Below are 16,846 nucleotides of genomic sequence, written 5' to 3' on the forward strand. Positions count from 1 at the left end.
CAGCGTCAGATACCCTGTCCCCCAAGGAGAGGAGGAGGCAGACTCCATTCTCACGCGGGGTTTATTGAATTCACACAAACCCCCTCCCCCGAGCTCAGGGTCCTGACGTCTTTAGGGTCACCCCACCCCAGGATCGAGGAATCACTCCTGTTTTCAGAAACCGCAGGGTCCAAAACTGCCCCCAGCCCCAGATGGCTCACAAGCCCAGCCCTTGGGCAGAGCTGTGGGGGTCCCCCCCTACTTGGGGCCAGCCACGGGGCCTGTCTTCCCAGTGGCTGCTGGTGACCTGGAGGGGGTTACTGTGGAATGGAGAGGGTCTCTATTACAGCTCCTCCTGGGGCCTGAGGCTGGCATCCACAGGCCCCCGGAGTGTTCAACAGAGCGGGAACCTTCCGGTCACGGTGGGGTCTGAATAGGCACTGCACGGGAGTGGGTTCCAGGCAGCCCCTGCCCCGGGAGTCGCTGTCATAGCTGCAGGTGGGACAGCGGGCTCTGGAGGAGCTCCTTGTGGGATGTCAGCTGGGGCTAGCCACCACAGCCTGGAACCTAGAGCAGCTGGGACGGGGCCCAGAGCAGCAACAAGCTGGTCCCAGGGGATGTCAGCTCTGAGGACACATCCAGCTCTGGACATGACCCCTGCCACTCAGGAAACACAAATTGAAGACACTCCCCCCTCAACCGCTGACACCCATCAGATTCCCTGGAGTCCCAACCTCGGCCCCCAGGGCTGTGCGGGGAGCCGAGTCTTCCCCTGCCCGGTCCAGGGGCGCCGTGGTGGGCATGGCGGGCTGCAGCCGGCTTGGCCGGGGCTGTTGCCTCCAAGGGCTGGTGGAACCATGTTCCACATGGCACTGCCTCTGTTGGTACTGGGCACCCAGATGCCCCCTTCAAACGATACCCTCTCCTGCCCATGGTGAGAGGGACCCTGGGGCCCACTGTGGGTCGACCCTCTCGGGGACCTGTCAGAAGCTAGCAGCAGTGATGGGTAGCCTGCCATTCAACCGACCAGTCAGGACCACAGCGTGCCAGCACCAGCTCCCAGCCCAGCAAGCCCACTTCACTCGGTCATCTGGCCGCATGGCCTCGGACACCACGGGAGACATTTGTCTTCCTCCGACGGGCGGTGACCAGAGACCCACAACCAGGGAAGGCCGACCCAGCTCCTGGGAATCGGGGAGGCTGGGAGAATGTTCTAGAACAAGGAGAGGGCAGCCGCTCAGCTCCACCCGTGCTCTGTGGGTTCAGGGGCTCCTGGAGACAGATGGGACAGGTGCAATGAGAAACTGGGGCTGTGGGTAAGGGGCTGGAGGTTGAGAGGGACCCTGGGGCCCGGCCCTATGGGACCCCTGCCCGGCTGGAGGGAGTGGGTTGTGTTCTGGAAGGAAAAGGCACAGGAACAGATTCAGACGCAGCTGCGGTGCTGGTGGGTGTCCGGGGTTCCCACGTGGGGCAGGCGACAGGCGAGGGAAGGATCCAGAACCCGTGCCTCGCGCTGGCTGGGGGCGTGGGAACCCCGCCTCGTGGTGCTGGCTCTCCCGGGGGTGCAGGCTGAGAACCGGTTGTCTGCTCCGGAATGCGTGAACCCTATGTCCTTACAAAAATAGTTGAGACTTTGCAGCTGCAGAGGCTGGTGGGAAGGCGGGGACCGGCATCCTGGGAGGTGAGGTGGGCTCAGAGCCGAGGGGGACAGGGGCCAGGGCTTCTTGGTGTCTGGAACCTTCTTCCGTGTCCTTCTTTGAGATTCTACCACCTCAGGACATGCTGGGGAGGAGAAACACGGGCCAGGCTGCCGTCACGGGAGAGGCAGAGAGGTCCCCTTTCGGGGTACACTCTTCTGCAATGCTAGCCGGTGCCCAGGAGGCCTCGGCAGTCAAGGTGCTCACCTGCCGCTTGCTGCGGCTGCCTTGTACCCCGCAGAATAGGCCCCAAGGAGTCAGGTCCTTGAGCACGCTGGGGAGAGGCCCTAATCACCCTTCTACCTGCCCGCCTTTTCATCCACCCACCCACCCACCCACCCACCCATCCATCCATCCATCCACCCACCCACCCATCCATCCATCCATCCGTCCGTCCGTCCGTCCGTCCATCCACCCATCCACCCATCCATCCAACCATCCATCCATCCATCCATCCATCCATCCATCCATCCGTCCATCCACCCGTCCGTCCGTCCGTCCATCCATCCATCCACCCACCCACCCATCCATCCATCCATCCACCCAGCCGTCCATCCACCCACCCACCCATCCATCCATCCACCATCTATCCACCCACCCACCCATCCATCCATCCACCCTCCGTCCATCCGTCCGTCCATCCATCCATCCATCCACCCACCCACCCATCCATCCATCCACCCAGCCGTCCATCCGTCCACCCATCCATCCACCCATCCATCCATCCACCCATCCACCCACCCACCCATCCATCCATCCACCCATCCGTCCATCCATCCATCCACTCAATCACCCATCCATCCATCCACCCACCCATCCACCCACCCATCCACCCACCCACCCTTTTTCCATCCATCTATCCATCCATCCACCCATCCATCCACCCACCTACCCATCCAGCTGCTGGTAGTACCATCTAGCCCCCTGGCATGTCCCATCTAAGACTGTGCGAGGGAGTCTGCATCATCAGGTGGGGGACTTGGACCATGGGGCTCCAGCTGAGCCCTGGGTGGTGGGCACAGGAAGGGTCCTGGACCCTCAGAGCAGGTGGAGAGCTTGGGATAGGGCAGCACCCTGGGCTGTGGCGGGGTGGGGTGTGCCTGTGTCTGAGTGGCCATGGGGCTGGCAGGGGAAGGGGAGACACGTTGCCCTGAGAACACTGGCTGCAAATCGGCTCGTCCTGTGGTGGGTGGTGCATGGTGAGGAGGGCATGGGGTTGCCACGGAAACGGGTCTGCCACAACAGTGGGCTCTCCCTGACGAATGCTGGGTCCCCCAGGGACCCTTTGTGACACCTTTGCCCCTCCCTGCCAAGCGAGCCCCTCTTCTTTATCAGTGGATCTGTGGATTTTAGTTCTAGCCACAAAGGGACAGGGATGTCTTTCAGCTGTCACACTGCCCAGCTCGTGGGGCCTACCCTGCACCCCGGTCTACACGTGGCGCCCCCTGGAGCTGGAGGTTGGTGTGCCAGTGTGACCGCGGCTCCCAGCCTCCCTCCTGCCATGGTTCTTCTCACAGTGTGTGTGGGGGGAAGCCTCCAGCCCTGAGCAGCTCCTCGGGCACGCACCTTGTTTCCTCATCTTGCGTGGCCTCCGCAGACCTGTGGGGGAGACTCAGCGTCATTTCCTGGGTGGGAAGGCCCCACCTCTCCCATGGCTGCTGCCCCGGGCTGGGAGCTGTACATGGGGCCAAGCTGCCACTGTCGCCCACAGCAGGAGACCACGTGCACCTGCCTGATGGCAACTAGTGACCCAACAGGCTGTGATGCAGAGCATGGTTGAGGCTCTGCCTTGGCAGTGGGCATGCACGCACCTGTCTTCCTCCAGTACCGCCTCTGGCTTCTCTTCGGGCCTGGGCAGCACAAACTCGGGCTGGGGTCTGGCGCTGCGGACAGAGAGCTGGTGATACTGGGAAGCGGCTGGGCCCCAGACCCTCAGCTCCTGTGGGGAACCTCCCTGGCCCAGGAGCATCTGGCCGGCAGCTTGCCCTTCTGGCCAAGGTGCTGTGCCCGCAGGGTAGGAAACACAGCTCTCCCATCCCCTGTCTGGGATGAAGGTGGGCGGGGCTTCCACCACAGATGCCCAGCGTGCCCAGGGGACTTCCTGCACCCACCTCTCTCTCCTGGCCTTCAGCCGCTCCTCTTCGTACCTGTCAGGACAGAGGTGTCACACACCCTTGGCTCCCCCTGACCCCCGCCCCATAGGGCAGGTGTGAGAAGACGTCACAAAGGATAGCGCCCTCCCCAGGCTTGCAGAAGGACGGCAGCTAGCTCGCCACTTTCTCCAAAACAGAATCACCCTGCGGCTTGTTCTGGGTCTGAAAGGCGGGGACCCTGCAGGAACTCCGAGGGCCGGCAGGTGCAGCCGGCTCAAGTGTCCACCCACGGAGGAACGGCCAGTCCGTGTCAGTGGGGGATATCAAGTTTTGACACGTGTGGACACGCCTGCCCAGAGGTCGACGTCTAACTCAGTCGGAGAGGCCGACACGCAATGTCAGATCTGGAGGGACGGACGGGAAGAGGCGTGGGCGGGCCACAGGGCTTCCGCTGGGCGGGGAGAGAATGTTCTAGAGACTTCAAGTCATGTGGCGGTGGGGAGGTGTGCGGGAGGCTGGGCTCTGGGAAGGGCGTGGTGACTGTGGGAGTCTACGGGTCCTCCGGCCCATAGCCCCGCCAGTCTGGGGGTCCCCTGGCTTCTAGCCCTGCTGCCCTGCCAGGCCGGGGCTCACTCACTGGAGGACACAGTCAGGAATCTGAACATGCTCCATCGGGATCAGCTGCTCCAGGTCCTCCAGGCTGTGCACGTACTGGATCTTGCTGATGAACTTGACACTGCGGACAGGGACAGCACGTGTGGGAGCGCAGCCTGCGGGGGCCACGAGGCTCCCGCCCCCTTGCACCAAGGGCTGTGTGGGTGGAGAGTCCCATCGGACGCCTGTCTCCCCGCCCCGGCTGTGCAAGGCACCGAGTTCATTTTCACATGGGACACGGAGGAGAAGGAGAGACACAGATATTCTCTGCTCCCTCAACAACCAGGCAGCCGGGTCTCCCACGTAGGAGGCAGGCAGCCCAGTGCCTGTGCCGTGGCCACAGGAGCAGAGAGCTGGATGGGAGGCGGAGCAGCCAGGGCTCAGACCGGGTCCTGCGGTACAGATTAATCCAGATTTAATCCTCCACCTTTAATGCTGGCATTCCCAAGGGCCACCGGTTCATGTCTCGGCTGCTCCACTTCCCCTCCAGCTCCCTGCCTGTGGCCTGGGAAAGCAGTGGAGGACGGCCCAAGGCCTCGGAACCCTGCACCCACGTGGGAGACTTGAAAAAGGCTCCACCCACCCACCCATCCATCCATCCACCCTGGCACAGCTCTCCGTGGAGAGTGAACCAGCAAGACAAGGGTGTCGAGGCAGGGCGCCCGCGCGACCCCTCCTCACCTGATGAAGGGACGGGACACTGCCAGCACGGTCCGGATGAACCACGACGGGTGAACAATGATCAAAGACTTGAGGTTCTTCCGCAACCTGGGAGGGGACAGGTGGGCTCTGGGGGGGCAGGGAGGGGCAGGTGGACTCCAGGGGAGGCAGGGAGGGGACAGGTGGGCTATGGGGGCAGGAAGGGGCAGGTGGGCTATGGGGGGGCAGGGAGGGGACAGGTGGACTTGGGGGGCAGGGAAGGACAGATGGACTGGGGGACAGGGAGGGGACAGGTGGACTTGGGGGACGGGGAGGGGCAGGTGGGCTCCGAGAGGGGACAGGGAGGGGCAGGTGGGCTCTGGGGGCAGGGAGGGGCACGTGGACTTGGGGGGCAGGGAGGGGTAGGTGGGCTTTGGGGGGTCTGGGGAGGGGTCATGTGGCCTGGGTGGTCCCAGGGGAGGTTGCAATGAGGGTGGGGCTTGGGTTCTCCAGGGAAGGGGTGGGGCAGAGAGCCCGTGCTCATGCCCAGGTAAGGTAGGGACCAGGGATGGGGTGGGTGGGCTTTTGTCGCCCCAAGGACCTGTGCGGCCCCTCCAAGTGTCCCTCTATCTGGGATGACTTCCAAGGAGCCTCACTTGAAACCGGCCTGTCCCCAATCACAGAGACGGAAGCCATCCAAGCGTCCACCCCCAGATGGGTGAACAGCAGAGTATGGCACACCCTTAAGCAAGCAAGGAGCTCGGGGCACCTGCTCCAACGTGGAGTGGGCTTTGGGGACACCCGGGGAGACACGCGGACACGCACAGCTGCCATGCATGCGCATGGACGCCAGCCGACTGTGAGGGCAGATTCAGCGTGATCCAGCGTCAGGCCAGGAGCCCGGGCCTTCAGCCTCCTGACTTCAGGGCTGAGCATGACGACACCCCAAAGTCCACGACCTCTCCCATCTCCATGCACACTTACCTCCTGTCGATCATCTGGTAGCATTTCTTCAGCCAGCCGATGCCCGGCATCCGGCGCCGCGGCGTGGCCCCGTTCAGGTACACTATCATGTAGTCCTCGGCCACCAGGAGCTCCAGGCTGCTGATGACATACCTGCAGCGGGAGGGACAGGCATCTGGTGCTGGCCGCTATGGAGGCCTGGACTCTGCCGCAATCCTGCTCCCCCTGGAGTCTCCTCACGACAACGACGAGTGACAGCGATGCTGACAATGTTGATGATGGTGATGGTGATGGTGATGATGATGATGATGGTGATGGTGATGGTGGTGGTGATGGTGGTGGTGGTGATGGTGGTGATGGTGATGATAGTGATGATGGTGATGATGGTGAGGATGGTGATGATGATGGTGATGGTGATGATGATGGTGATGGTGATGGTGGTGATGGTGGTGATGGTGGGGATGGTGGGGATGGTGGTGATGATGGTGGTGGTGATGATGGTGGTGGTGGTGATGGTGGTGATGGTGGTGGTGATGGTGGTGATGATGGTGGTGATGGTGATGATGATGGTGGTGATGGTGGTGGTGATGGTGGTGATGGTGGGGATGGTGGTGATGATGGTGGTGGTGGTGATGGTGGTGATGGTGGTGGTGATGGTGGTGATGATGGTGGTGATGGTGATGATGATGGTGGTGATGGTGGTGGTGATGGTGATGGTGGTGATGATGATGGTGGTGAAGATGGTGAAGATGGTGATGATGGTGGTGATGGTGATGATGGTGGTGATGGTGATGATGGTGGTGATGGTGGCGATGGTGCTGTCAACTGCTGTTGATGCGACAGAAGCCCAGACAGCCTCTGCGTGAGCAGCCAGCAGGGCCAGCAGGGGCTCAGGCGGAGGGCTGGTGCTGGTGGGGACTGCTCAGAGCTCCCTGGTGGGCATCTCCCCCACTTACAGGAAGAGGTTCTCCATGATGTAGTGGTAGTCGGCACAGCTGCTGTCGGGGAGAAAGCAAGCCGCAAAGACAATGATGGCGTTGAGGCCTTCGCCGTAGTACCCTGGGGGCGGGAGACAGCCGTCCTGACCGTGCCTGGCTTGAGGACCCGGCAGGACCTTGGGAGCGGGAGGCGGTGCCCGGGGAGGGGGCTCACCTCCGTGGGTGACCACCTTCATGTACGGCCGGATCATATGCAGGTCGATGCGGTGCTCCTGTTCCCCGATGATGACCGTGCGCCACAGGCGCCCGTTGGCGGCGCTGCCGTCCTCGGCCGCTCCGTCCCCAAACAGATCTGCGCTGTCTCCAGGCATGTTCTTGGCGGTGGCCACTGGGGTGTCATCTGGAAGCAGGACACCCGTGGCCCAACCTCTCAGCCAACCTCCCACCTGGGGCTCCCTTCACCGCTCCTCTCCCTGGCGGCGACCTTCAATAGCCTGCCTCAAGTGCCCTCCTCCTCCAGGAAGCCCTCCAGGATTGCGTCCTTCCCCTCCGTGTGTCTGTACCTGCTGATGGATGGGGGGGGTGGGGACATAGAGGGGACACAGAGCTGCCCTCCCGTGGGTCCACTGCCCATCAGCATCTTGGACCTCAGGAGCCACTTTGCTGACTGGCAGGACAAGATTAGGGTTGCTGGGATTGGCGCGGTGGCTCAACTGGTCAATCCTCCACCTCCAAGCACAGGTGTCCCAAGTGGGCACCGGCTCATGTCCTGACTACCCCACTTCCCATCCAGCTCCCTGCTTGTGGCCTGGGAAAGCAGTGGAGGACGGCCCAAAGCCTTGGGACCCTGCACCCGCATGGGAGACCAAGAGACCAACACCTCTGTCTTGTAGGGAAGCCATGGCTGCAGCAGGTGCAAGCCAACCCTCTGTGAGGCCTGTTCTGCGCCCCAACCCCGAGTCAAGCCAATTGGGAAAGACGCCCTGGGAGAGATGCCACAGACACAGGGCCAGCTCGGGCAGTCTGCCCGGGAGGTCAGAGGGCACCATGGCATCCCAGGGTATCCCAGGGGCCCCTACCTTCCCACTCGAGCTCGTTGCCATTCCCCAGGAACTCGAGCGAGTCCGTCTCGTCGGGAGTCTCAATGTCATCCACATTAATGTCCAGGTCGTCGGGCGTGTCCAGGAAGTCGTCGGACAGCAGGGAGCCCTCGCTTTGGTCCAGGGAGATGTTGATCTCTGGGGCTACCAATGTCTTCCGCTTCCGGTGGGCGCCGTTGAAGTTCAGCGTGCTGGGAGGGGCTGCCGGAGAGACAGAGAGAGGAACCCGTGGCTTCACGTCCCCCTCCCCGCAGCCCACCCCGCTGGAGGCAGGCAGCCACACACGTCCCCTGTTGGTGGGACAGCCACACCCCACAGGGCAGTACTGGGGTCGGAGACCTGGCTCTGCTTCCGACCCAGCTCCTTGCTACCACGCGCCCTGCCAGGGTCCCATGGCAGCCCACGCACGTGGACCCCATCACGCATGTGGGACACCCGGATCTTCCACCAAGTCTGGTCCTGGCTACTGGTGGGGGCATTCGGGGCGTCAGCAGTAGGTGTGCGTTTTGGGGGGCGGTGTGTGTCTGTCTCTCTTTGTCACCACTCAAATGAACTCAAAAATGGTGGCACGGACAGACAGTGAAGACGAGACGGGAGATTTTCCAAGCACCTGTTTTTGCTGCTGGGCCTGAGTGGGGACAGACAGAAAACAAGAGCCACTTCTCAGACAACGAATGATCAAGACAGGGCTCGCTTCTTCCTGCGTCTCTCCTGGGCAGCAGGCCGGGGTCAGTGAGCTAGCACATGTGTGTGTGTGTGTGACAGAGAGAGAGGGAGAGAGAGAGACAGAGAAAGGGAGGGAGAGAGAGAGAGATGTCGCTTCTTCCCTCATAGGGTCAAGGTGAAGGCCAGCACAGGGCCATGGATGTGACGCTTACCCCCACCACGTGGCCATGAGGCCAGAGAGATTGGAGCCAGAGAGGATTATCCGAAACCTTAATCCAAAGGGAATCTGCACCCCACCCCCCCAAAAAGGAGAAAATGGACAGCATTTGCTCCATACCCCAAGGCTTCAGACATGTGGGGGTCCCGGGAGTGTGTGCGTCGGGGGGCGGGATGTGTGTATCTCGTGTCTGATGTCTCCTTTTTGGAAGCAGGACTCCGTGTGCTGTGGGCTCCACGAGAGAAGCTGTTCCACGCCCTGCCTACCTGAGTCCCTCACACCCTCAGTTCTGGGATCGGGGTCCCGGAGGGTGGGGCGTATCCAGCAGGACATGTCCATAGCAGGGCACGTCCACAGCATTCTGATGAGCCTGGATTCAAATCCCAGCTCCAGTGCCCCACCAGGCACACCCTGGGCCCCTCTGCCCACGTGGCCCTGGATGTGGCATCCCGTGCAGACACACCCTGACCCTCTGCCCACGCGGCCCTGGATGTGGCATCCCGTGCAGACACACCCTGACCCTCTGCCCATGCGGACCTGGCCCCAGCCTGACCCAGGCCCTGGGAATTGTTGCAGGCAGCTGGGGAGATGGGAGAGGTTCGGGTCTCCAATCGGGTTGCTCCAATCTGTTCAAACATCTTTTGACAGGGTGGGTTTCTGTGGTTACAACACCGCCTGGAGTCAAGGTCTCTCTCTCTTTTTTTTTTTTTTTTTTTTGCCACCTGCGTTTCCTCTCTCTGGGAGTCGACCGCTGGGGTGTGCCCTCTGCAGGTGTCACAGCCGGGGTGGGAGACATGGAAGACCCCACCCTGCTGCCCATGCGCCAGGCCCCTGCCCGCAGCGCCAGCTCCTGGCAGGGCAGTTAACCTCTCACTCCTAGGTCCTCAGCTGGCCACATGAGCCCCGCTCACGGCACAGAAGCATCCACAGATTTCAGTGCTATTCAAGTTCAGTTGACTTATTCACTTTTTTTTTTGGACAGGTAGAATGACAGAAACCTCCCGTGCACCCAGAACAGCCAGGGCTGGGCCCAGGAGGGCCAGGACGCGAACCCATGTACTCCAGTGTGGGCTGCGGGCCTGCCAGGCAGGGGTCACCCTAGGCCCCGGGCCCGCCCGGGGCTACCTGTGGGACCCTGTGCCCATCACGGAATGCTGCATTTCTGTATCCCAGGTGAGGAAAGAGGGGGCACAGATGAGCTGGATAACTGGCTCTAGGACACACAGCCCTCCCCCCAGCTCCCTGCAGGACACACAGCCCTCCCCCAGCTCCCTGCAGGACACACAGCCCTCCCCCCAGCTGTCCTGCAGGACACACAGCCCTCCCCCCCCCCCCCCCCCCCCGGCTCCCTGCAGGACACACAGCCCTCCCCCCAGCTCCCTGCAGGACACATAGCCCTCCCCCAGCTGCCCTGCAGGACACACAGCCCCCTTGGCACTGGCTGGCTTTGGGCCCAGCAGCCGTGGCCTCTGACATGTGTGTATCGTACGTAGCACCCCCCCACACACCGTCCCCAGCAGTCACGCCCGGCACCGGGAGCCCGTGCTCTCTCGCACGGAGACTTACAGGCCGTGTCTGCTGCCGAGCCGCCGAGCGCATCCGTTCCCGCGTCTTCCGGGGACGGCCTGCAGACCCCGCAGGTGCCAGCCACCAGGCAATGCCAAGGAGAGCAGAGAAGCAGGGGAGTAAGAGACCTGTTCAGACCCCTCGAGACCCTAAAAACCACTTCGTGGCTCCCTGCTCCTGTGTCCGCCTCCCAAAGTCACCCCGAAGTGACTCAAGGACAAAACGCTGGACCAGAGAACTTGTGGCCAGACCCCAGCGAGACCCTTGAAACCTCACAGCCAGACCCCAGCGAGGCCCTATCAGGGCTGCAGTGCCAGGAATGGGTCTGAGCCAGGAAGGGGGGTATTTTCCTAAGCTGTATTTGATTTGTGTTGGAAAGGCAGAGGTACAGCGAGAGGAGAGACAGAGAACTTCCACCTGTTTGCGCGCTCCCCCTAAATGGCCGCCATGGCCAGAACTGGGCCCATCCAAAGCCTAGAGTTTCTTCCGGGTCTCCCACATGGGTGGTGGGGAATCCCAAGCACATGGGCCGTCCTCAATGTTACTTTCCCCGGCAAATGTGCAGGCTGAATGGGAACTGGAGTAGCTGGGACTTGAATCGGCATCGCTACGGGATGCTGACGTGGCAGGCGGAGGCCTGACCTGTTATGCCACGGTGCCAGCACCTCTCTGAGTTCCTGATTGTCGAAGTGATGCTACGGTCGCCCTGGCAGGATTCACACCGATGCCAGAGTGGGTTGAGAGGCAAAATTAACGCTGGGATGGTCATTGAATATCCCGAATATGGAGAAAGGGATCCAGCGCCAGGGCGACCAGCAAGCACAAGGACATCTGCCAGTTGCTGGTGGAGACTGGACAGGCTAAGGATGACCAGTTGAAAGTTCATGGGTTTTAAAGTGCTTGTGGCTTATAGGATTTCCTTGTAATGACTAGACGTGCCCTCCTGTCCCCTGTCGCAAGTTTATAAAACCTCACACTTTGTGTAATGTAACCATTCGGGGTCCACTTTGAACTTGGACGAGTGTTACTCCTTCATGTAATAAAATGAAAAAAGCCAAAGGAAAAAAAAGAGCCTAGTGCAGTGGCCTAGCGGCTAAAGTCCTCGCCTTAAATGCGCCAGGATCCCATAGGGGCACCAGTTCTAATCCCGGCTGCTCCACTTCCCATCCAGCTCCCTGCCTGTGGCCTGGGAAAGCAGTGGAGGACGGCCCAAAGCCTTGGGACCCTGTACCCACATGGGAGACCCGCAAGAGGCTCCTGGCTCCTGGCTTCGGATCGGCTCAGCTCCAACTGTTGTGGTCACTTGGGGAGTGAACCACCAGATGGAAGATCTTGTCTGTCCTCTTTGTAAATCTGTTTTTCCAATGAAAATAAATCTAAAAAGGAAAAAAAAATCCCTTATGAAGCAGGACTTGAGGGCCGTGGAGGAGGTTCCTGGAGCCAGGGGGAAACGGGTGTGTGTGTGTGTGTGTGTGTGTGTGTGTGTGTGTGTGTGTGTGTGTGTGTGTGTGTGTGTGTGTGTGTGTGTGTGTGTGTGTGTGTGTGTGTGTGTGTGTGTGTGTGTGTGTGTGTGTGTGTGTGTGTGTGTGTGTGTGTGTGTGTGTGTGTGTGTGTGTGTGTGTGTTGAAGGCCTGGCCTGCAGGAGACCCGCCTACCACCCTGTCTCCTGCATTGCAAGGACAGAGCCTCGCCCCAGCTCAGCGGGCTGTTTCTTTTTCTTGGAAAGCCCAGTTACAGAGAGGAGAGCGGAAGCTTTCCCAGCCACGGGTTCCCAGCCAGGGCTGGGCCAGGCCGGTGGCGATGGTGGGGGGGGGGGCGCAGGGCAGCACTGGGGCTGGCTGCAAGGAAGTGGAGGACAGGGCTGGGGCTGGCCGCCAAGGAAGGGGGGGGTGGGCAGAGCTGGGACTGGCCGGTGGCGATGGGGGCGGGCAGGGCTGGGACTGGGCCAAGGGGGCAGGGCTGGGACTGGCCAACGCCAGGGGCAGGGATGGGCCAGCCACCCATCCAGGGTGAGATTCACAGGGATGCTGCTGCCCGCTCCCTCCCTCTCCTGCACCCACCCATGCTCCGGGCATGCGGCTGGGACCAGCTGCTGGGACCCAGGCAATGCCGATGGTGAAGGCTGAGTCGGGGATTGTCCCCCTGCCCTAGATAACCGAGGTCAGTACTGAGTGGACGCGCCAGGGACAGAGAAGGGATGCCCCACGGCAGCCAGCAGGTGAAGGAATGAACCCAGTGTGGTCCGTGCACACAATGACACAGTCAGGCATGAGGCGACGTCCGCACCACAGGGCTGCGGGGAGATCTGGGGGACCCCCTGCTCCAAGAGAAACACAGACAGCAAACTGCGCCTCCGCCATCAGGGAAACGCCTAGAACAGGCCAGGCCACGGGCAAGGAGGGGCTGGGGTGCAGAGAATTCTCTGGAACCAGGCGGTGGCTAACGAGTTATGCAAATCTAGGCAAATTTCAGCTCATCATTTTTTTTAAGCAAGCTTCAGATAAAGTGAGAAGAAAATTCTTTTTTTTTTTGTTGGAAAGGCAGATGTACAGAGAGGAGGAGAGACAGAGAGGAAGATCTTTTGTCCTATGATTCACTCCCCAAATGACCGCAATGGCTGGTGCTGCACCGATCTGAAGCCAGGAGCCTGGAACCTCCTTCAGGTCTCCCATGCGGGTGCAGGGTCCCAAGGCTTTGGGCCATCCTGGACTACTATCCCAGGCCACAAGCAGGGAGCTGGATGGGAAGCGGGGCTGCCAGGATTAGAACCAGCACCCCTATGGGATCCTGGCACATTTAAGGCGAAGACTTTAGCTGCTAGGCCATGGCGCCGGGTCCAGAAGAAAGTTCTAAAAGGAGAAGGCCAAATCGTGGACTCAGGGTCCCAGGGCTGGAACCAAAGACTGCCTCAGGTGTGGCTATGAATCCATACACACTGGGATTTCACAAGGGTGCCGGTTCTAATCCTGGTGGCCCCACTTCCCATCCAGCTCCCTGCCTGTGGCCTGGGAAAGCAGTGGAGGACGGCCCAAAGCCTTGAGACCCTGAACCAGCGTGGGAGACCCGGAAGAGGCTTTGGGCTCAGTTCCGGCCAAGGGGCCACTTGGGGAGTGAATCAGTCCTGCTTTTTGTATCTCTGACTTTTCAACAAAAATAAATAAATCTTAAAAAAAAAAAAAAAAGGATTTAAATCAGGAATGAGTTTCCATTCCATAAATGTGGGTTTTGATCCAAAGAACTTTTTTTTTCCGGTGGGCAGGAGCCACCCCACACACACACTCCTGTCAGTCACAGCAGCATTGGGACCGCAGGTCTTGCTGCAGAATCCTCTAGAAGGGTAACCGACAACCCGTGCAGTGTTCCGCCCCGGGACCCACAGCCACCCGGCCAGGCAGATGGGCACCCGTTTTGCCCAGCTGGAGACTGAGGCTGGACGAGGGGGGGCAGGCAGTGGACGGGACTGTCTCTGTCGCCCTGTGGTCCCCACATCCCACTGTCCCCTGATGCCTGGCTTGCTGGGGCAGGTTCACAAGCCCCAGCCCTCTGCAAACACCATCCTGGGTTCTCCTGGTGCTTAGGGACACTGAGTCCGCTGGGGAGTGCCCAGAGGGAGCCCTGGAGTGCTAGGCATCCTGCCCGGGCTGGGTACTGGTGTGTGTGTGGGGGGTGGGGCAGGTGGCTCCCGGAGCCCCGAGGGGACACAATGGCATCTGTCTGGCCCGGACAGAGTGGTCTTTGTGCCACAGCAGCCGGGTTTTCAGAATGAAGACGTGGGAGTCCATAGGGGAAGCCCTCTGGCCAGCGCCCGGTGGGAGCACAGAGCAGCCTCTGTCTGCAGGCGCTGGGTGGGAGATGGGGAAGCCGCCTGCAGCTGGAGGGGGGACCCCCGGGTAGCTGGCCTGAAGGCAGGCAGAGCGTGCCACTCCGGCCCCCCAGACAGGTGCAGGGCAACTCTCGGTTCCCGGAACTCTGGGTGCAGGCAGCCTGGGGAGGTGAGGCCATTGCTGTTAAGACCGGGCTAACCGGGAGTGAGCCAGGGGGTGGAAGATTTCTGTCTCAGCAGCTCTGCATTTCAGAGAAAATGTTCCAAATAGAGGTGGGAGTTGGCGGGAGGAGCTGTCAGGGTGATGATTCAAGCTGGGTCTGCAGGACCCGAGAGTTCTGGGGAGAAATCTCATTTACAAGAAACCACAGCTCTGGGCTGGCACGATGGCTCAACTGGCCAATCCTCCACCTGCAGCACCGGGATGCCCTATGGGCACCGGTTCGTGTCCTGGTGGTCCCACTTCCCATCCAGCTCCCTGCCTGTGGCCTGGGAAAGCAGTGGAGGACGGCCCAAAGCCTTGGGACCCTGCACCCGCGTGGGAGACCCGGAAGAGGCTCCTGGCTCCTGGCTTCGGATCGGCTCAGCTCTGGCTGTTGCAGCCGCTTGTGGGGTGAACCAGCCGATGGAAGATGTTGTTCTCTGTCTCTCCTCTGCCTACCGCCAGAGCTCAGCGCGACAGAGGACATGGAGTGCTGTGTTTGTGCGTGAGAGATGGTGGTTGGCTTCCTCCTATGCAAGCCAGTCCTCCCGTCTTGGGACGTGAATGTCGCCGGCACGGGGCCATCGTTCTAGAGGGCCTCCCTTCTAGGGGGTCTCTCTGTTCCAGGGTTGCCTGGAACAGCATCGAGGCTGCTGGAACAGCCTGTGCCAAAGTCTGGAGCTCAGAGTAAGCCGGTCAAGGAAGAAGACCAGGAAGGAAGCTGTGACAGCCAGAGGGACTTAGCAGCGATGCGAGATGAAGGGGGCCCACAGCGGGTGAGGGGGATGCTGGCAGAGTCTACCTTAAGAGAGAATAAAGCAGGACCCGGGCACGGTGTTTCTGGCTAAGACAGGCGGAGTGACTCAAGAATCCAGAGTGTGATGTCGGGGACAGGGAGGGCGAGGGGAGGAGGCCGACCTTCACTGATGTAGCAGATGGTTGCCCAGCCAAGTTCGGCCACACCACGAGGGCCGGGAACCAGACACGACCCTCAGGGAGGCTCCGTGGGAGAGTGGGAACCAGGCCTGGGCCCTGGCAACCCTGGGTGCCAACGGAACCCCCTCCTCACTGTTCAGGTCAGATATGAGGACGGAGGACCCAGATGAAGCCCTCGGGGAGGCTCCGTGGGAGAGTGGGAACCAGGCCTGGGCCCTGGCAACCCTGCGTGCCAACAGGACCCCCTCCTCACTGTTCAGGTCGGATGTGGAAGCCCAGGATCCAGACAAAACCCTTGGAGAGGCTCCGTGAGCCGGTGGGAGCCAGGCCTGAGCCCTTAGCAACCCTGCGTGCCAATGGAACCTCCTCTTCACCGTTCAGGTCGGATATGGGGGCCCAGAAGCCGGACAGGGCCCTTGGGGTGGCTCTGTGGGACAGTGGGAACCAGGCCTGGGCCCTGGCAGCCCTGGGTGCTGACGGGACCCCCTCCGCTCAGGCCAGGTCCCCACCCCCCGCCGTGGGAACGGGGGTCCTACCTGGGTGGCTCTTGGTCCCCCCAATCCTGCCTCATGTCCATTTTCTCCATGCGGAGCGTGGCTTCCGTGGTCCCCATGGGGGTCGTCGGGCAGCAGTGCCGAGGCGGAGCGGGGGTGGGCCTTGCAGGGCAGCGGCAGGCAGAGGAGCCGGTGTCAGTGGGCAGAGATGGTGGGATGGAGTCCCCTACCACACCCAAGTGCCCTCCCCACCCTGGCCACCTGCCGATTCACTGTGACCGCAGCTGAGGCTAGGTTAGTTTTACTTCCCTGTTCCAAGGCACTGACCCGGGATGCAAGAAGACCAGATAGCTCCTGGCAAGTCCCAGACCCCCCCCCCCCCGTGCCGTGTCCCCCCCCCCCATCCAAGCCTCTGGCTCCCCATAAGCCAACCGAAGAGGTGCTCCCCACAACACCCCCTCGTGCCTGCCACTGTAGGGCTGCAGGACCATCCTCACCTCGCCAGTGCTGTGTTGTGTAACCAGGGGCCTGAGGACCACGCCCCCTGTCCTGCGGGCTGACCCAGCTGTGCCCAGGGAGGCCCTCAGCTGTGTGGGATCCCCCAGGGTCTCCCCCAATGCCCTCACATGCCAGACTGGGAAACCCATCTACCTCCCAGCAGCCCACATCCTCATGGAACTGTACCCTCACAGGCCCATGCACCTGCTCCCAACACCCAAGTCGCCCCTCCAACAAATCGGGTGTGTCCCTGTAGCTCCCCTCACCCCGCTGCCCTCCCCCCCCCCCCCCCGCAGCCGGCAGGCTGGGGTCTGCCTTTGGGATGGGGGGCCTGAGTCCAGGAGACTCAGGTAGGAAACAGGGGTACAGACCGAGGGCGGA

General features: G+C 61.4%; 1 protein-coding gene across 1 annotated transcript; it reads right to left on the bottom strand.

Moving 5' to 3' along the window:
• Positions 1 to 674: 674 nt before the first annotated feature.
• ATCAY (ATCAY kinesin light chain interacting caytaxin) lies at positions 675 to 16,086 on the bottom strand. Its single transcript, XM_040990200.1, has 12 exons — positions 16,010 to 16,086; positions 10,513 to 10,571; positions 8,043 to 8,264; positions 7,178 to 7,363; positions 6,982 to 7,084; positions 6,047 to 6,178; positions 5,105 to 5,191; positions 4,407 to 4,505; positions 3,788 to 3,823; positions 3,488 to 3,559; positions 3,243 to 3,275; positions 675 to 825 (listed from the first exon to the last, which is right to left on the bottom strand). The coding sequence occupies exons 1-12, from the start codon at positions 16,084 to 16,086 to the stop codon at positions 675 to 677; spliced, it is 1,257 nt and encodes a 418-aa protein (XP_040846134.1).
• Positions 16,087 to 16,846: the final 760 nt, after the last annotated feature.

The sequence above is a fragment of the Ochotona curzoniae genome, unplaced genomic scaffold, assembly GCF_017591425.1.
Source record: "Ochotona curzoniae isolate NIBS_2020 unplaced genomic scaffold, NIBS_Ocur_1.0 contig_605, whole genome shotgun sequence".
Lineage (NCBI taxonomy): Eukaryota > Metazoa > Chordata > Mammalia > Lagomorpha > Ochotonidae > Ochotona > Ochotona curzoniae.

Coding starts and splice junctions, on each gene's coding strand:
- ATCAY (XM_040990200.1), bottom strand. CDS start 16,086: ATGGGGACCACGGAAGCCACGCTCCGCATGGAGAAAATGGACATGAGG. Junction 10,572..16,009: donor GGGGACCAAGAGCCACCCAG/GTAGGACCCCCG, acceptor CGGGGTCTGCAG/GCCGTCCCCGGAAGACGCGG. Junction 3,276..3,487: donor GCGGTACTGGAGGAAGACAG/GTGCGTGCATGC, acceptor TCTCCCCCACAG/GTCTGCGGAGGCCACGCAAG.